Raw genomic sequence first — 20,335 nt, 5'->3', positions numbered from 1 at the left:
ACTGTGCCTTCCTTGTTCTCTTCCTCCATTGACCCCATTCTACAGCAGCTTCCGCACATTGCAGGATTCCACAGCAGCCCCAGCATCACTGACCCACCACCATCACTCTTCTTCTCTGCACATATAGTAGCGTTACTCCAACTGCTCTAGGTCTTGTAGCATCTCATTTATTTTCTGAACGCTTCTCCTTTATTAGCATGTGTTTCCCTGAGCTGAGCTCTTGCATCCATCGGAGAATTAACAGACTTTGCGGCTGTGACCGGGCTGTAAAAGCTTTCATTTGTTCATTTCTTCTTCTGCAAACTGCATGAGGAAGTTACAGCTAGAGGAATTTACCCAACAGCTGCTTGTGAAGATCCTTTCTAGGACATCGGGTTCAAACCATGAAATGTCATTTGAGGCACTTGTTAACAACAACAAAGAAATTCAGACTTATGCATCTCCTATGTAACAAAACCTCATCAAAATTTGGTGCATTGACAGTTATTTATCTTATTTCATTGATTATGATTATTATGCTAAGTGCAGTTTGAGATGTGCAAACATGTGTCCATGCATGACTGAGAGTGCAGTTTAGCATGAGGCTTGTGTTACCAGGCAGGATACACTAGGATTCCATTATCATTGATTAGGAGAGCGAGTGTGAGACACGGACTGTAAAAGGATTAGAAATATGGAAGCCAAGAAGGGTGTGTGTGTGTGTGTGTGTGTGTGTGTGTGTGTGTGTGTGTGTGTGTGTGTGTGTGTGTGTGTGTGTGTGTGTGTGTGTGTGTGTCACAGTCCTCGTGGAGGTCAGTGGAACGATGAGTCTGAGTTTGAGAGGGACTAAGTGCCTCGACTGTCATCTTTGCCACTAGTAATAATCGTCTCGGTTGCTGCGTTAACTCCTTAGCAGCGTCTAGTGGCCAATGAGGGAACTGCATTTGAATTTAAGCTTCTGTGCTTGACAAATGTTTATGTTGTCATTCTTAATAACCTAATATAGTCACGCAAACTACTTTATAATAAATGTTTCTTGTAGTTTTCAACAAACACAAGCAAATACTCATCACGAACCATGAGAACAAATGTCTGGCTCCATGTTTTTCACATTTTGATTTTGAACAGACTGATAGAATAATAGAAGTCGTTGCATGTGCATACACATCTACTTCCTGTGTGCAGGTCAGATCAGCATCTACACACTGTCTCACACACACGCACACACACACGCACACACACACACACACACACACACACACACACACGCACACACACACACACACACACACACACACACACACACACACACACACACACACACACACACACACTTCAGCAGCCAAACACCTCTGAGCATGAAGCTGAAGCCACAGTGCCCCCTGCTGGCCGATAAAACCACGTTTCATTTGGTCTGAGGGTTTTTTTTAGCATGTAACTAAATCTGTTCTTGGACGGAGATAGAGACAGAAAACGACAGAATTGGGAGGACGGGGCAACATGTAGTCAGGATGGCTGAGTCACACTGGCTCCGTCGCCTCCAGCCAGACAGATATTGATTATTAATTTCTCAGTGACTGTGTACATGTGGGGAGGAGGTAGAGAGACAGACAGCGGTATGTTTTAACCCACTGAACTTGATAACATCTGCCCTCCAGGTTTAACTCTAGGTTTGAGACCCACAAATGTCTAATCAGTGAGTTAATATTACTTTTCCATTGGCTCTTGCGTTTTAGGATGGTGGAGCTTTCTGCAAACTGCTGCATGTAACACCCTCATGATAGAAAGTTCAAATCTCACCAAACTCAGCACGGTGCATCCTCTGGGGAGCAGGAAGCTCTGCATCTGTTTCCATGACAACGTGCGATGCTTTGACCCGTGTCTCCGTCACTGAGCTGCTCGGCGTCGCTCCGCTCAGGACACGCGGCCCAGCTTTGCATCATGTGTTTCTGGAGCAGCTCCGGAGTCTCCAGGCTTCAGCTGAAGAGCAGCTCATGTAGAGCTTCATAAAAATAACGCTCATCTGTAACGGAGTGCAGATTCATTTGGGAAACGGAGATAGAACGACTGTTTCACTTTTAAAGAGCGGAAGAAAACACTTCTGAGTCTGACTGCTGGAGATAGAGCGAGCCTCGCTGGCCCCAGAGGCTGAAGTGGAAATGACTTTGTCTTTGACAGCAAAGTACTGTTGAAGCGCCTCAGGCTTCTTCCCTTTCCTGCCGATCCCTCTACTGCTCCTCTGACTCGCCTTCATTCATCTTCTGTTTCTGTTCTGTGATGCTGCACATCACAGTAGAAAAAAAAATCTAGGAGATAAGGAAATTGGCAAAACAGAAAACAGACATGGCAGAAAGACGCATTGTCTCCAGATTAGCATGAATGAGCTTTAATCATATTGGACGACTGTACTTCAGTGGGAAGTACAATTTACACTGTTCTTCCTGTGTGAAGGGTTCTGAATTTCCCTTGATTTGTTCCAGTTTCAATGATGTTTCAATGGCAGGAATGACTGATGATGTTATCGTAACGCGCGTCCGTGAACATTTATAAAACTTTTGCTTTGGTGGCAACGCACCACAACCCGCTGGGAACATTACAGCAACATCCCCAGAATACAAATCCGCTCGCCGGGGCTCGTCTCCGCCCTCCCTCCCCAACTCTCAGTATCTCCCGCTAATTACTACAACCTGTCAGCCTCGCCCGGTTGCCGTGGCGACCAGCTGTCGCCATGGCAACCCCAGTGGTCTGTCTGGCTCATGGTGGGAAGGAAGTGTGTGTGTGTGTGTGTGTGTGTGTGTGTGTGTGTGTGTGTGTGTGTGTGTGTGTGTGTGTGTGTGTTATCAGGCAGGAAGGTGAGATAAGAGTTAATTTCTCACTGACTTGATAAAAGAGTGACTGTTCTCCGTCAGCGCGACGCTCGAGTCTCAGACGCTTCGACTCAAAGGCCCAGACTCCGGGTGTCGCGCCGGCGTGTGGTTATCGCTCGCTTCTCAGAGCATCTGTGTCCGTATCAAAGTTTAGAGGAAAGTTCCCATAAAATCTGCTCAACGTAAATGTGTCGTGAGTAATGTGAGAGTCTATTACCGTGCAGCAGCTATGACGCTCTGCCCTCAGGCTGCACAGGCCTGAATAGTTTATAGTTTATTAATGACTGTGCAGAGCTGCATGTCAGAGAGATGGATGGCTGATGGTTCAGGTGCCGGATTGATTTTTATTGCACAAGAAGCAAACTATTTCTGCTTTCAGCTCCTCACATGAGGACTTGTTTCTCTTAGAGTAAAATACAATTGTTTACTATGATTTGAGCTGTTTATCAGATAAAATCATTCTTTTATATACACCTCCTCTATTTTGTGCTACTGAACCCAGACGAATCTCAATCTCTGCAATGGAAATGTTTCAAAGAGGTTTTATGGCATTCATTTTCAGTGGCAGCTACTACTAATACGAGCAGCTCCAGTGAGGGCGAGCTGCTCCCTCACGTTCGGCCTCAGCTCACTGTAAACGCTCCACATCGACTTGTCTCCATCACGTCTGCGTTTCCACGCTGTCCACTCCAACATCTCCATTACTGACCAATAATCAATCTGCTCACGTTCCTCCAGACAATCACTGGGGGCATTATTGCAATATCAATATCACTGAAACTCCCATACACAATTCACCTCCTTCTGACTCGCATCTGTGTACACACACACACACTTTTCAGATTCATGCTGTCGGGACCTTTTTAAAATGACGAGCATTTGGCAACAAACATCTCAAACTCATTGTGAGGACCTGACAGACATGAGATAAAGGTGGAGCATTAGGCTCCTCCACAAAGACACTTCCAGCATATCGCGAAGGCTTCACTGTCAGGGTCTCGGCCCAAATAACTCCGTGAGCACTATTGTATTTAAATCTTTATTAAAGCTGGGTTTGATTCTAAAAAAAGATGCTTCCGCTTTTCAAACAAATACAAACGCCCCATACTTTGGAAGCAGCAGCGCCGCGGTGTCAGCGACACCCACACTCGTTCACCACCATGTCCTGGTAATGTCGGAGCACCACGTTGTCGTTGTTGTCGTAGTAGAGCATGGAGATGGGCGAGAGGCTGATGGGGACGCAGCAGGGCTGGGGGGTGTCCTGGGGGTCCAGCGAGTGGACCAGGGTCTGCAGGATGGCGTGGTTGGTGCCGTTCAGGACCTCGGTGAGCGGGAACGGGCACTCGCCGTGGCAGTAGTTGGCCATGTAGCCCGGCGGCGCGATGATCCAGTCCTGCCAGCCCACGTCCTTGAAGTCGATGTAGAGGCGCCGGGCGCGGCAGATGCTGCTGGGGGTCACGGGGAGGTGCACGGCGCTCCTCCTCTGCCGGGAGCGGCACTGGTGAGGGTGGAGCGACACCACCACCAGCGCCGCCTGCACCGGCGGCGGGCCGAAGGCCGGCTCCAGCAGGAAGGCGCCGCCGGGCCGGAAATACAGCAGCTCCTCTGGGTCCGCGCTGTGGGGCAGCAGCTCCAGGACCAGACCGTGGTTCCGGCCCGGCCGGCGCCAGTCCTCCGCCAGCGCGCTGAGGTCCACGGTGATGGAGGCGGTCTCAGGCTGCAGCCACACAGACTGGGACAGCAGCAGGCGGCGGTTGGCCCTGGGGTTGGCGCCGCTCAGCGTGGGCCGGACCACCCTGTACAGGGACACGCTGAGCGACGCCAGCGGCTTCCAGTGGAAGCGGAGCTCCAGCTGAGCCAGAGACAGCTGCTCCACGGGCTGCAGCACGGACACGTTGAAGAAGAGGTGCCGCTCCAGACACGCCGGGCAGCCGCTGCTCCACTCAGACACCAGCCTGCCTGCAAAGCAGCAGCAGGGACCGTTACAGGCATTCACGTCCAGAGACACGGTGCAGGAGAATGCATAAGTACATCAAACTACGAGTAAAGCGGTTTAATTCGCTAGTTAATTAACCTCACCTTGGTCCTGCACGTATCGGACGATGTTGCCGCGCACCCCGTACTCGAACACCGTGCACGGGTCCCTCTGCTGGGCCTGGACCTCCTCCGACCGCTGGAACATCCTCCAGAGCGCGGACGGGACGCGGCGCCGGGCGTGGCGGCCTCCGGCGGGCCGCGGCCGCCCGGAGAGCCCGAGGGAGCGGAAGAAGAAGCCCTCGGGGCTCGCCGAGTCCTCCACGTGCGAGTCGGCACGCACCGCGAGCAGACACGCCGTGAGCAGCAGCAGAGGACTCATGTTTGACCTCGTGTGTGTGTGAGACCGCCTCCTCACCTGGAGTGTCGCTCCCGGAGCGCGCGGTGCGCTCCTTTTGAGCCGCGGCACCTCCCGCTGCGCAGCTGCGTAATTAGGTTAACGCGAAGCCTCCAGACGGCTCGGCGATAAGGTGAGAGGGGCGGGAACACACCCGGACTGATCTCAGGTCAGGTCCAACAGTAAGAGTCTGTCTGCACTTAGAGGTTTTAACAAAACGGAATTTTAATTTGAGCTGAAGTAATTCAACTCATAAAGATTGAAGTTTTGTGTAATTTTCTTTTTTTTTACTACGCCCAAATTCTACAACAATGCAACTACATTAAAGCTGTAAACTTGTCTCCCAGGGTTAGTGGTTCCCGTTCCTGCAGCCACGCTTGGTGGACGCTGTATTAGGGATGAGGCCTGATGTCACATATCTGCTGCAGAAGTGAGGCGACTCCACCATCTAGTGTCCATGCGAGGGAATTCTGCCAGTAAACACGGCTCCATCGTTGTGTCTAAGCTCAGTGGGATCATGCCCCCGATTCCTGGAGAAGGGACTGGACTGGTTAAACTTCCCATTCATTTAGATTTTCAAATTCATTCAAAATAGGACTTTCATCGTATTACCAGTTTACAAATCATCTAATAATTTTGACACTTTACACATCAAAGTTGAGAGTAAAAGCAATTGCATGGGATGTTTCACCTCTCAGCCGTCTTAATCACGCAGCCCATTTTAACTGTGGCCCTTTATTCACCATCAGCTCATTGGTACCACTGTAGCTGGACGGAGGTGAATCCCTGCAGCCGAGCTCCTGTGGAAAACCTGAGAGCAGGAAGCTGAGCTGCAGCAGCACATGCATTTCCAGCTGTGACACACAAAAGAATTGAATCGGTTCCATTGATTTTTAATATAGTTGGCAATCAAAGAGGATTTGGATTTCAGTCAATATTTACAGATCAGTATGTACACTGGTCAAACCGGAGGAGGCTGTAGTTACACTGTGTGCACGCCGGCGGGATGTAAGGAGCGGAAGAAGACATTCATCCTTTCAACCAAACAAATGAATAAATCCATCCCAAGGACTCGTTTCATTCATCTACTCAACATCGAACGGCGTGTGTGCATAGCTTGGACACAAATTGGGCGAAGCACATACTCCCCTAAGCCACACACACATACACACAGAATAAATATACACACACTATATATGAACAATCCACTGGTAAGACAATAGTTAGACGTTAATGTGCACTGGCTGATCCTTAGTCAAAAGTCTCACCTGATCTCGCTCTCACACACACTCACACACACACAAACAAACCCATGCACACAGGTAGAGCTAAACAGATACACACACTGGTCTGTGTCTCTTGTGTCATCATTAGTTTCATTTGACAGTTTGGTGTCGATGTCTCTGCTTTGGTACAAAAAGAACAAGGATCGATGGTGATTCTGTGTTTGTCACGGTATAATCACCACAGGCTCTTCCACTGTAGCTCCTAGTAGTAATGATAAAAAGGGCCGAACTGTGTTTCGAGTCAAATCTTTCCAAATTATAGAACTATGAATTATTGATGCTACTGACCTGTGTTGAACAATCACATTTGTTGGACAGCAGGAGACAGTATTTGAGGACAATGAATACGTCTCAATAATACATTAACTTGATTCTATTTGAGAAATGAAAGAGCAGCTTGGTTTAGCTACTTCAACGTTGTCGTCTCTGATACAAATGACGGCCACCTGAGAGTCACCGGAGCAGCGCTAACAGCTGGGCACCCTCACTCATAATTACAGTACTTCAGTAGCTGATTGAGGCAAACACACATCTACGGCTTTGGTGCATCATGGGGCAATCCAGAGTGTTTCTTTAGGTCAAAGCACGACCTGATTGATAGTCCATATATATATTTATATATTTATAACTATAAATCCATCCAGTGAACTATGTACATTGTATGGCAAAGAAAATTCTTTATTTAAATTTATCAGCAGGTGTCGTTGGCTCTTCACTGAGTCTTGTTTTTAATGTCTCCAGTGATGTGAGGGTTTCATGCTTGACTGGCAACCTGCAGCGGTGTCCGACAGCGACTCGATGACCCTGGTCCGCCTCGGAGCAAAGCTCAGCAGAGTCCATCCAGGCGCTGCGTTCAGTCCTGTACGAAGGGGCGGGCGGCACCGTCACCGGGGTCATGTGGCGTTGACTTCCACGATGTGGTCGTCGGTGGCGGGCAGCACCAGGACCTGCCGCGCGTGGCTGTTGTTGAACACCTGTCCGGGGCTGAAGGCTTCCAGCCGCGGCATGGCCACGCCCTTCTGCTGCTGATCCCCGCTGCCGACGGAGTGGACGCTGCCCCGGCTGCGGATGCTCGCCGTGTCCGCTTGGTCGTCCAGGGTCTTGTCCAGCAAGGACAGGCTGTCGTTTTCCACACAGCTGTCTGCAACGGCCAAGAAGCGATTTACTGAGCAGTGATCAGATGCAGCGTTAAGTGCAGACATTGTGAGGCATTCAAGGGGTCTGTCTTGAGTGGGCTCCCACTCAGGCCTCTTACCAGGGTCTGGCTGGATGGCCACTGCTGCAGTGTGTGGCAGGTACTTCAGCACTTTGATCTTGGGGAAAGGCAGGTGTCCTGCGAACAGAGGCATCACCTCAATCTGCACCTTGTGAGTGGCGTTGGCTCTCAAAGGCATCGAAACGATCCCCGAACTCTTGCCGCACACTGCCCAGTTGCTGCTGCTGTCAGCCACTGTGGATGGACACGCACAGACCACAGACGTCACAAAGATCCTATGCTGTGTGTGGCGTAACTACATGAAACCAAACGACTGAAAAACTAAAGAAAAAGCTTCAAATAGCACTTTTTTTCATGTGTTCATGTGATGATTTAGAGGACATTGAAATCAATGAGCGCTTCCTCAGACATACCTTCATACATGAGTTTAGTGGTTTTGAGGCCATCCGTGTCGGTCTCCTCTGCCAGCTCGCCCTCTGCGGGCTCAGACAGCCGCGTCACAGACACCTCCAGGCCGCAGAGGAAACCAGAGCGACAGTGCTGCTCGCCAGCAGGGGGCAGGATCTCAGCTCGCACGCTGTACAATGTCTGACAACAGCAAACGATGGTCATTGGTCTGGGGCTGCCTCTCAACACAAGCTCAGCTTCCCTGTCTAAGATCTAGAACAAGTTCACGAATACGTGATGCTTACAACACAATCTGAGCAAGAATAACACAGGGACTTACAGTGACTCTCTCGAGATTGAACTGGTAGTGAAAGGGTTTGAAGGCGGAGATGTCTTGGTTGAGCGGAGAGAAGGTGGCAGAGAAAACACACTGCAGACAGGAGGGCAGGTCGTCCTTCCACCTCACCTCCCATAAGCAGAACACACTGTGTTTACTGCACAAAGGCTACACACAAAACACCACACGTTAGGGACCTACTGCTTCACGTAGCTTTGCCACATCTGCATCGACTGACAACTGACATTGGCTTCATTGGCTTTGGGTTCACCTGTTGTGTTTTAGTGTTGAGGGACAGTAGCTCCAGCGACGGGTGCTGCTTCTCTGTCAACTTCACTTCTGCCAGCATGAAGTTCACATCTGACACATTCTGCACACACACCTGGATGTACTTCCTGTGAGGTCGGGTCAAAGGCTACTGATTAGATCATGCTTGTACTTTTGCTAAATGACACTACACTGGGAGCAGAGGCTCACCTGTTACCAGCAGAAAGCAGTGAGTGTTTGGTTTTGAAAGGGATGTAGAAAGTGAGGGCAAGCAGAGTGGAGTAGATCGACCAAGGACAGTCGATGGACATCTGTGGACAGGCACACAGCAAATATTGATGTGGTTATTGATGGTTATGCCTCAAAGACGTAGAGCTGCACTGATAAAATTAACAAATGTTTTCACAACAGCTTGATCTGCACCAAGTTCCATAAAACGGCCAGCGGTCACAGCTGACATTGTGAATATGACTTAATAAAATGTGCACTTTACTCATAAAACACATCACAAGCTGAACCAACAGAAACATCAGCTCAATCACTATTTCCTGCCACTCTCATCGTGTGGTGGCCTCACCCTCTGGTCGATGGCAGTCATGGGCGTGTCGGGGTGACTGTAGCTGCGCGGCCGGTGGCGGACCTCCCCGTTAGTCAGCCTCTCGTTGGCAGGTCGGTCAGACCCAGACGGGATAATGCACAGGACCTCAAGCTGGAACTCCAAAGTGTGATAGGGAGGGGTGGGTGGCAGGCTGATGCTGGTCACCTTCTCAGACGACTGGATGGAGAGGACACTTTCACCCACCAACTCTGAATGTGTAGAGGGGGGGCAGAGGGAAACTTTAAAAACTGTTTGTGTGTCAGTAGGCATGAAAACCTCATTTAGAATTATCATCAGAGATCCTAAAGGGAAGATTTGCTAATTAGTGAGGCCTTGAAATGTGGACTGACCAGCGGCAGGGTCGCGGATGTGGGCGGTGCAGGAGGTGGAGGGTAAGATGGGCATAGTGTCTGTGTTGCTGAGCTGCAGAGCAACACCTTTCTTCACAGTGTAGTGACCCGTTAGCAGAGTGAACTTTACCTTCTGAGGTAGACCAGCTAACAGAGGCTCTAAAACAAAAAAAGCAACCACAGTGAGACACAGATGAAGCCTTTATATCAACCATTCACTTAAATAAATTAGACTAATGTGAATTTAAGGACTTTTCTTTCTGGCCATTGTTGCAGTGACCCTACATCCCTCATGGGGACGAGCTCCTCAGATAATAGTTGGATGAATAAATGGGTATAAAGTACCTGAGAGAGGCTCCACAGTGAGCTGTGGCTCCTGAGAATACACTTCATACTGGACCGATGGGTAAATATGAGGCAGCACGAACTGGACCTGACCCACTGTAGCACACAGCTGGCGCAAAGTGTAAGTACCTGGTTGTTCACTCTACAGATTTAACACAAGGATGTTATGAAAAGGAAAAGAAGTTAATAAACTAACTAAATAATGACTAGAGATGAATAAAAATACAGATCCAGTGTATCAAGGAACAAGTATCTTACTGGTGCTGTGAATATGACGTTGTTGTTCCCAGGCTCTAACGTTACATCCTGCACTTTCAGCATCTGTGCTCCTTCCTTCATTGCAACAGCAGGTGGACTGACACAGTTAGGCGTGTCCGGCGGAGTGTTACTGTCATGACGGCGCAGCAGTAGGTGTGTGTTCTTACACACCACTCCTGCAGAGTTGAGAGTATTGTCCGACGGACTCCTGTCGTGAATCTCATCCAGTTCCAAAGAAGGACCAACGGATGAAGAGGACGGCGGCCCTGCCGATGAGCTACTGTGGGTAAACTCCACTGTCCCTGGGTTCGTCGGTCTCTGAGCTCCCTTAGACCTTCCACGGGTCCCACCACGATCCACATCGAAGTGAATGCTAGCAGCTACTTGCTGTATTCGGACCGACAAGGGCATCAGGCAGCGCAGAGTGAGCACCACTCGCAGATCGGCTCCAGAGTGCACAGAGGCTGTTGCTGGATGGAACTGCAGCCGCGTGAGTTGGGCAAAAACAGCCATGCTCAGGGTCACTTTGTGAGCTGTCCAGGAAAACAATACAATATAGTGAATGACGCATATAGACTATGTGTCACATCCTGATTTCAAAACAGATTACTGTAGAAAACAACGGGAACACTCATCACACCAAACACACATTATGGTATTCAATAAAGATCAGAGTTGAGGTCTAAGAAACATCGTCGCTTACAGTCCTCTCCAGCCTTCGCAGCGAAGGTCAGAATTTCCTGACAAAAGTGCTTCCTCTCCTCTGAGGTCAGATTCAGATCACCAGCCAACAAGGCACTGGTCTGCAGGTAGCTGTGAAGGGTTGTTAAGGAAACGTAGGAGTATGTGAATAAAACGTCCCAGCTGAGCATGCAGCTGGACAACAGCCATGACACGGCCTTATTGTATTGCTAACCACCATCATGGGATTGTTGGGGTCAGGTAGAGTGCTGTGAAGGATACTCCTCGGTTCTGCTCAGCAGTTTCTGACACTCTGCAATCTGTTTCCTGGTGTGAGTGACAGGGAGGCTCCACCCCTCTGATACGTAGGACTTCAGGGCTTCCTGTAGGAAGCTTTCAGCCCGCTCTGGGTCCCCCTTCCTCCTAATAACAAACACAGAGGAAGTGGTTTAGTTAAACTCATCAATTTAAAAAGGAAAGAAAATCAAAACAGAAGTTCAGGATCAATACATTTTAAACTTGACTTTGCAGCCCAAAGTACTTTTAAAGGAATTTGAAACAGATTTTGTCACCACTTGACAAATGATCTCTTTGAGCTTGGAATGTTACTTTTAACTCCTCAACATGCAACATTGTTGAGATGCTTCAACTTCAAGCGTTCTTACATGTAGAACTCAGCCAGGCTTTTCCCCACCAGTCTGGCAGACCTCAGCCGCCCAATGGCCCTGTACATCTCCATAGCAGCGTGGGAGAGTTCCTGATGCAGGTGGTGGCAGAAGCAGAAGTGAAGGTGAGAGAGGGAAGAAGATAAGGATAACAAAGTTAACTGCTTGAAGTGGAGATCGAGCCATAAATACTGATTTGACAGAACGGACTGGAATTCTGAGAATGTGTATTAACACATTCAGAAACACAACATCAAGCTGTGGCACGCAGTTGACTTACAAGATAGTGCCTTTCAAAAGCTTCCACAGACGACAAAGCCTCTTTCAGCTTTTTGTAAGGGCTCTGCAAACTGTGGACTGTGGAGGAAAAGGAGAGAGACTTAAAAACAGCCTACAGTTATTTGAGGTCTTTCAGATTATAGGGAGGATTCTACTAGGACCCATAGAAATGATTGGCTGAGCATGCTCACGCTAGTTTGAGTGAGGAAACAATTATAATCCCCAAGGCCCTGACATTGCACAATAAATGTGTGCTCACATGCAGAAGCATTTTTAAGATTCTGAACAACATGGACAGGGACTTAACCCAGCAGAAAGCTGTTACTGGAATTTCACTGTTTTACTGACGAGTAAGAATTTAAGAGGTAGACAAAAAAATCTGAGGAATCTCTACTAATTGAGTGTAACATTAATGAGTGACTGGACTGGACTGCCAATCACACAACCCTGAAACAGCTGATATCCTGCTGATGAGGGCTGAGTAAGGTTCACACGCTGAGATACAGACAAAAACTGTTGGCTTGGACCTAAATCACATCACATCATGTGCCCAGACTTTGAGTATCTGTATACATGCAGTCAAGTTCCATTCCAGCAACCATGCAGCAGCAGCAAACTAACCAGTCTCGGGCCGTTCATCCCCCAGTCCGGCCAGCAGGTCTACAGTCCTGTTCAGGTCCTCAGATGTGGGTCCCTTCTCCGACACCAAGCCGCAGAGTTCCCCTAGAGACTTCAGCTGCAGAAGGAAGCAAAGCGTTAACAGAACACCTTTATTACAAGAAGAAAATACTTACTGTAGCAGGTGTTTACGAATTCAAATTATTAGGCAAAAGAAAATCATGCACAAAATGCTAATATTTGCATGTAGTGAGCGCTCCTTTCAATCATCTTTAGTGATTGTTTAATATTAGGTGTTCTGCCGGTATCAGGCTGTTACCTTGTCTGTCGCGTAGGCCCAAAGGCCGACAGTATGCGAGCAGTTGGCAGCCAACTGAGCTTGATCACAACAGCCCTCGATCCTGTGCAGGACCTCCAAGCAGCTGAGAAAAACCCAGCAGTCCAGGGACCCCTCCAGCACCGACACCTGCACAACAGCAGCAACATACATTTATAATGTAGAAATGTAGATATGCTGTCCAGTACAGACACTGATAATTACCCTCAAACACCCAGGAGGGTAAACAAACATAATGCTCTACTGGTTCCAAGGTTACAGTTTTTACCTCTAGCAAGCGAAGCTCCTGGACACAATTGTGCAGCAGTTCCAGGGCTCTCTGTGTGACCTCCCAGGGCCTCAGCAGGAAGATCAGTAAGGTGCACTGGCGGGAGAAGAGGTAGCTCCTCAGATCCAACAGGCTGGCCTCGCCTCGCTGAATCCCATCTCTCTTCTCCATGTCGATGGGCCGCCGAAGGAGCAAGCCGTTCCAGCTGCGAACCGGGGCGCAGAAGGAGCCAAGCCAGTTGGCAGTATCTGTGGAGAGGTTAAAAGCAAAGCTCGCTTTTGAGGTGTCTCACACTTTGTGAGACGAGACAACTACAACTGTTCGGGCTACAAACCTCCAGCTCCAAAGTTAAGGACATATTGAGTAAAAAGAGCATCCAGCTCATCGTACTGGACCAAGGCATCTTCAAACTGCTGCAGCATCTCAAAAACAAAGGCCAGCTCCTCCTAAGCAATAAACACAGTAATGTACATAAGAGCAAGCAAAGAAACCTTGGCAGAGATGGACAGTACATGCCGTGCCGTGCGTTTACAAGCACTTAGGTAACAAGGTTCAGCTTCTGTCTTGCTGCATGCAGTCAGTCACCAAAATCTGAATCCTTACCCGGATATCTTTTTAGTTTAATTATGTACCTGGACCATGAAGTATTCACAGAAGCTCCAGCCGGGCTGGGTGCGTTTCTCTCTAAGCGTGCGCATGTCGTCTTCAAAGCGACCGAGGTTCTTTGTGAAGGACATGAGCAGCAGAGTTCGCAACTTAAGCAACAGGGAATTCCAGGATTCTTGAGAGCGAGTTGAGTCCTTCAGTGGATCAGACAGCACCACACACCTGCATCACAGGGCGGCAAATGATTTACTCAAATGACAATGAATCTGAATATGCGATTAAGCAGTGACTCGTGTTTGAATTTTCATTTCACCTGTCGTTCTGTTTGTTGCAAAAATCACTACGTATCTTGTCCACGATGGACGCGCGAGGCAGGATGTTGGTCTTGTTCTTCTTCTTGGTATCATTGGTCTCCACAACAATGATGACCCAGTCAGCGGAGCCGTGCAACCGTAAGCTGTTCTGCCAGCGCAACATGTCCTCCTTTACTGAGGTCTTGTATACTTCTGTATCCTACAATGAAGGAACACATTTATTCAGGGATCTGAGTTTAAATGATAAAACAGGAACAGAAAGAAATTAAGCTGAACAAGCTTCCAAAAGAAAATGACAGGGAGAAATAATGAGGTCTAATCGTTCATAGCATAGTATATATAAATATCTATTAGCCTAAAGTCAGTAAGAAACCTGCTGAAGTTAGATTTACATGTTCCAAACTTCATAACCAGCTGGAATACTGTGACCTGGATCTACTATGTAAACTGTGGGTGACTGCTGCTTGGGGATAGTGTTTGCTCCAGAAGAGAAGAGCGTGAAGTTGGATTTACTTTGATGACTCAGCTGTTATGCAACAGAGTCGACTTGTGCTGTATCGGAACTGAATTGTGGTTTATATCGTAGTATTTCAGCATCATGTTACCGTCCATAATGCATCAAGCCTGAGTTTCACTAGCTTCAAACAACGGACATGGTCCATGTTGAGTCACATGCTGATGAGTGAACTTCCTTCCAGAACAAGCTGCTCAGTTTGCAGCTTGTTTTTCACCCGTCTGCTTCCCTAGGCAGTTCCTACATGCTGAGTTCAGTTTAGCACCGAAAATGCATCAAGTAGGAATCTGAGCAAAGTAATATACTGTAGATTAACTGAAAACAAAATTCTGTTTGCATCAACATGAAGCTGATCTTTATGAACATCCAAACTAAGCCCTGCTTTATGTTAAACATCCTCTATCACCGAGAATTTGTCTGCATGAACATGGAAAACTGAGCATTTAAAAACAAGCTAAATGACTTTTGCTTTACTGTGTGCGTGCATGTGAGGCTTTGCTTCCAAGCTACTCACACAGCAGTCAGTCCAGTAGATGTGGAGGAATGGGAAAGTGAGGAGAGCCTTGTTGCCCTCCTTAGGAAGTAGCTCCTCTTTAAACTGGACAAAATTAGCTTCAAGGTGGATCATTTTTGGTGCCCGGCCGTACGTTCTGCACAGCAAAGAAAGCACGGTGATAACATATGATTATAATAAACCTATTTCTGCAACAGTGTCATCCAGGGGTAAAAATGATAACCCATGTTTTTGTTGGCTCAGTACTCACCTCCTCCACTCCATTGGCTCCCTGGGAAGCTGCTGAGCCAATGAAGTATAAAGAGACATAAACAAGCCTTGGTCTCCAGCACCTGACAAGAAAAACAATTTTGTCCTATCATTATAAACATAACATAACACAACACATATCACTTTATCTATTGACCAGGACAAAAACCTCTTTATCACAGACAAGAACACACAGAGCCAGAAAAAAACAGGGTGAAGCTGGCGTGAGTTTTATTTTTGAGAATGTAGAGGCTTAACTGCCTGGTTTGCTGCCAAGATTAATCAGATCTTAATGAGGTCACTGTCCTCCAGTGCTAGGTGCCTCCCTACTGCCGTCCCATTTAACAGCCCTGTGCACATACATCATGTGCTTCCTTGAAGCAAAACTTGTTCTGCAGCACTATCATTTTCGATAACACAACAAACTTCTCCTCTTGCATTTAAATTTCTACCTCTTTTGTATGCTAAGCCTTCTAGTCAGTTTTAGAAAGTTCAGCTTGTCATATTATACCTTTTGTAGTCTGATGTTACATATATACTTTAGTGAAATTGAGTGCATGTGTTACAGTTAAAAAGGCCCAAAGCTTGAGGTGATTGTCTTTGTTTACGGAGCTTTTTCCCCACAGACAGAATGGATACAGACATTGTGCTGACATTTTCACACAAATTAGAACAGGTTCTAGCAGTTATAGTGACTAATTATTGTAGTAATTATGATGATACATTTAACTGTATTACAAATTATAAACATGCTTTTAACCTATCCATCCTTTCTGCTCCTGGCTCGGTAGAAGCCTGCAAGCTTTACTAATTACCTCTATATTTTTAATAGATTCACAGTCCCTGCACGATTCATGCTGCCTATTGTTACTGAGCAGCAGAAAGTCTCACTGTAAAAATGTGTGATGGAAGTGACAGACAGTTATTAAAAACTACCACTACAGCAGACAGCTATACTTGTGATCTCAACACATGTGGCCTATCACCTCTATCTTTTACATATGATAACCAGCTACTGTTTGATGTGTTCAGTGCACAATACGGAGGTTTGGGTACAAGGACTTGAAACAATTGGCGCACAGACTCAAAACATTCGAGCCTTACACCATTTTAATATTTCTTATTTCTCAGCTTAACAATAGAGTGACAGTTTCAGAGTCAGTGTCCTAAATGCTCACACTTGTCAGTTATAGTAGAGTGCATTGTGATGAATGGGTTTGTAGGACTGCTGTGCTTGTTAAAGCTATACTGGGAGTGGGTAACAACATCCAACCAACTTTGTTAAAACATACCCCCAGGGGTAAACAAGACCACCATGAAAACCGTCTGGATGGATATGAACACCCTCAAACATCATGCTGCATGAAAGTCAGCACTTCAGCCTCACTGTCACTTCAGCCTGAGTCCAGCATGCTGAGGCTGGCCAACACATCTGTGTTGACAGTTTAACAACACTGCAAAGCAGTTAGCTTTGTTACTGAGTGTTTTAATACCTGGACAGATTCAGATTGATTTGATGTGTGGGCCATGGTGTAAACTCACAAGCTGTAGAAAATATTTAAGTCATTGCCAGCATTAAAATGACTCCGTAACAGACGAGGGGCAGTCTCCTCTTACAGTTCATCGCTACCAGAAACACTAATATTTGGTGGCCTTTCACTTAAGCAGAACCCAGTGGGTGTGATCTAAAACTGGAAGCTGAACTCCACTGTAGAGGTCTAGACGTATAGAAGTCATTTCAGTACTTTCAGTACAGTCATTCTTAAATTCTCTGCAAATTGTGGAGTAGATTTACTTGTACAGTATGCTTCAGACCACTATCCTGTTGCAAAATCCTATTTCCATCAAGCTGTTGCAGGTCTTATGGCTGCAAAACAAGCCCAGATCATTACACCTCCACTGCCAAACTTGACAGTAGGTATATCAAGTCAATGCAAAGATGACATGCACCACCTGTTATATCACAGGAATCCCATGTGTTCCCCGTTTACCACAATGCATATCCTGAGACCTAGTTCAGCTACACTGATAAAACTTTACACTTCCCTTATTCTATAGTATTCCTACTTATGGGTGCTTAACGTACTGTACTTGGTGCCGGGACATCTTTGTGTCGCTCTGTCCTAAAAATGGAGCGGTCTGCGCTGTGATGTGAAGCTGGTACGCACCAACAGTCAGCTCCTAAAATAACCCCTGTACGAAGCTAACACTCCGTGGGATTTATGAATGGCACACGACGCCCACCGTCCAAACATCATGCGGCGACTGTAGCCTGTGCTGTCAACGGGGGGGCACTGGTCTCACAGGGAACAAGGTGATATCTTTCCCAAACCTGCGCCAACTGGCCGTGACGTGATATCGTTAGCTAGGCCTGTTAATCTATGTAGCTGCTAGCAAGCTGACAGCAATAGCTACAACCCAGTGAACCCGTAACACGAGTGGCGTTGTAGCAGTTACACAAATATACAGTAATTACAGTACATACAACTTAAAACCACGAACCGCTACAGCCACAGGGTTCCGGGCTTTCAGGCTTACGTTTAGCTAAAACAAGCTAACACATGTAGCCAGCAGGCTAACTGTCAAAATCAGAAAAGACTGAACGTCTGCTTTCAGGAAACACTCACATGTCACGATCGGCTTGTTTTCCATAGTATAGATGATTGGCTTTTCCTCTTGACACTCCATATGCTTCAGCGATAGAACTCCATGAAAATGACATACAGAGCTTTATTATTAGTAAGTGCTTATGTATGCAGTTGTGTTGAATCGATGGGGCCTGTGTCCCCAACGTACTTCCGGGAAGTGCGTAAACTGTGCGTCATTAAAGGGCCAACCGGCGTAAAGAGCAGTTTTGTTGTGAAATAAATGTGATATTGGAACTATTGAGATGTTTTACTAAAACTTAAAGTAACCCTTAAACCATGTGCCTACTGTGAAATAATTATTTATTATTATTATTATTATTATTATTATTATTATTATTATTATTATTATTATTATTATTATTATTATTATTATCATCCTTTTTCTTGCAATCCTGCACTTCTTGCAAGAATTGAATTTCCCTGCCGTGGGATCAATAAAGTTAATCTATCTGTCTGTCTGTCTGTCTGTCTGTCTGTCTGTCTGTCTGTCTGTCTATCTATCTATCTATCTATCTATCTATCTATCTATCTATCTATCTATCTATCTATCATGGCAAGCTGAACTATGTAAACAGGAACCACATTATACTTTCTTACATAATATTATATAATATTTACATTACATTAAATTAACCTTTACTTACCCAGTTTAAATAGTTCTAATCAGAATCAGAATACACTATTAAAACACAATAAAAACAAATATATTATACATTAATGTCTGCCAGTGTTAAAGTACTATATTTATAAAGGTTCCTTTTTCAAACATTGTAAGCAAAAGCTGTTTGAACTAATTATATTTTTACTTTGTTTGGAAAATGGAAGGCAAATGCAGCTCCTGCAGCATCAGACACTGAATACTTTCTTAAAAATTAAAGTCAAACTTTAATATGTTAACTGAACAAACATAGAAATACAACAGTGCAATACTTCAGCCCACTTATTAACTTATATCGTAATGTCTCTTAATTTAAAAATTAAGACGTTTACGTTCAACAGTTGGGGATGCAATGCTTCCATCTAGAGGTATAAAGCAAAAACATCGTTTGAAAAATTGAATTTTATTTTGTCAGTCTTCTTTACCATCTTCACAGCCTCTCTCTCCACTTTCCTCCTCTTTCGCATTATTAGTAAGTGCTTATGTATGCAGTTGTGTTGAATCGATGGGGCCTGTGTCCCCAACGTACTTCCGGGAAGTGCGTAAACTGTGCGTCATTAAAGGGCCAACCGGCGTAAAGAGCAGTTTTGTTGTGAAATAAATGTGATATTGGAACTATTGAGATGTTTTACTAAAACTTAAAGTAACCCTTAAACCATGTGCCTACTGTGAAATAAATATTTATTATTATTATTATTATTATTATTATTATTATTATTATTATTATTATTATTATTATTATTATTATTATTATCCTTTTTCTTGCAATCCTGCACTTCTTGCAAGAATTGAATTTCCCTGCCGTGGGATCAATAAAGTTAATCTGTCTGTCTGTCTGTCTGTCTGTCTGTCTGTCTGTCTGTCTGTCTATCTATCTATCTATCTATCTATCTATCTATCTATCTATCTATCTATCTATCTATCTATCTATCTATCTATCATGGCAAGCTGAACTATGTAAACAGGAACCACATTATACTTTCTTACATAATATTATATAATATTTACATTACATTAAATTAACCTTTACTTACCCAGTTTAAATAGTTCTAATCAGAATCAGAATACACTATTAAAACACAATAAAAACAAATATATTATACATTAATGTCTGCCAGTGTTAAAGTACTATATTTATAAAGGTTCCTTTTTCAAACATTGTAAGCAAAAGCTGTTTGAACTAATTATATTTTTACTTTGTTTGGAAAATGGAAGGCAAATGCAGCTCCTGCAGCATCAGACACTGAATACTTTCTTAAAAATTAAAGTCAAACTTTAATATGTTAACTGAACAAACATAGAAATACAACAGTGCAATACTTCAGCCCACTTATTAACTTATATCGTAATGTCTCTTAATTTAAAAATTAAGACGTTTACGTTCAACAGTTGGGGATGCAATGCTTCCATCTAGAGGTATAAAGCAAAAACATCGTTTGAAAAATTGAATTTTATTTTGTCAGTCTTCTTTACCATCTTCACAGCCTCTCTCTCCACTTTCCTCCTCTTTCGCATTATTAGTAAGTGCTTATGTATGCAGTTGTGTTGAATCGATGGGGCCTGTGTCCCCAACGTACTTCCGGGAAGTGCGTAAACTGTGCGTCATTAAAGGGCCAACCGGCGTAAAGAGCAGTTTTGTTGTGAAATAAATGTGATATTGGAACTATTGAGATGTTTTACTAAAACTTAAAGTAACCCTTAAACCATGTGCCTACTGTGAAAT

At 45.5% G+C, this 20,335-nt stretch overlaps 2 protein-coding genes across 2 annotated transcripts; both read right to left on the bottom strand.

Moving 5' to 3' along the window:
• Nucleotides 1-3,170: 3,170 nt before the first annotated feature.
• gdf3 (growth differentiation factor 3) lies at nucleotides 3,171-5,243 on the bottom strand. The gene is made up of 2 exons (XM_029137889.2): nucleotides 4,926-5,243; nucleotides 3,171-4,805 (listed from the first exon to the last, which is right to left on the bottom strand). Exons 1-2 carry the CDS (start codon nucleotides 5,200-5,202, stop codon nucleotides 3,979-3,981), a joined length of 1,104 nt encoding a protein of 367 aa, XP_028993722.1. The 5' UTR covers nucleotides 5,203-5,243; the 3' UTR covers nucleotides 3,171-3,978.
• An 851-nt stretch (nucleotides 5,244-6,094) lies between these two features.
• trappc10 (trafficking protein particle complex subunit 10) lies at nucleotides 6,095-18,113 on the bottom strand. The gene is made up of 23 exons (XM_029136300.3): nucleotides 17,934-18,113; nucleotides 15,308-15,389; nucleotides 15,058-15,193; nucleotides 14,029-14,228; nucleotides 13,742-13,937; nucleotides 13,444-13,555; nucleotides 13,110-13,357; nucleotides 12,824-12,970; nucleotides 12,508-12,622; nucleotides 11,888-11,964; nucleotides 11,608-11,699; nucleotides 11,225-11,365; nucleotides 10,965-11,074; nucleotides 10,262-10,794; nucleotides 10,004-10,145; nucleotides 9,659-9,817; nucleotides 9,288-9,517; nucleotides 8,921-9,021; nucleotides 8,715-8,838; nucleotides 8,447-8,611; nucleotides 8,133-8,307; nucleotides 7,759-7,953; nucleotides 6,095-7,644 (listed from the first exon to the last, which is right to left on the bottom strand). The coding sequence occupies exons 1-23, from the start codon at nucleotides 17,992-17,994 to the stop codon at nucleotides 7,397-7,399; spliced, it is 3,789 nt and encodes a 1,262-aa protein (XP_028992133.1). The 5' UTR covers nucleotides 17,995-18,113; the 3' UTR covers nucleotides 6,095-7,396.
• Between the last annotated feature and the right edge of the window lie 2,222 nt (nucleotides 18,114-20,335).

This window comes from Betta splendens, chromosome 21 (assembly GCF_900634795.4).
Source record: "Betta splendens chromosome 21, fBetSpl5.4, whole genome shotgun sequence".
Lineage (NCBI taxonomy): Eukaryota > Metazoa > Chordata > Actinopteri > Anabantiformes > Osphronemidae > Betta > Betta splendens.
Note: the sequence above shows the minus strand (reverse complement) of the source record. Positions and strands in the feature narration are given on the sequence as shown.

Coding starts and splice junctions, on each gene's coding strand:
- gdf3 (XM_029137889.2), bottom strand. CDS start 5,202: ATGAGTCCTCTGCTGCTGCTCACGGCGTGTCTGCTCGCGGTGCGTGCC. Junction 4,806..4,925: donor CCGATACGTGCAGGACCAAG/GTGAGGTTAATT, acceptor GCTGCTTTGCAG/GCAGGCTGGTGTCTGAGTGG.
- trappc10 (XM_029136300.3), bottom strand. CDS start 17,994: ATGGAGTGTCAAGAGGAAAAGCCAATCATCTATACTATGGAAAACAAG. Junction 14,229..15,057: donor TCTACTGGACTGACTGCTGT/GTGAGTAGCTTG, acceptor CCTTCATTGTAG/GATACAGAAGTATACAAGAC. Junction 11,366..11,607: donor AGCCTGGCTGAGTTCTACAT/GTAAGAACGCTT, acceptor GTTTGTTATTAG/GAGGAAGGGGGACCCAGAGC.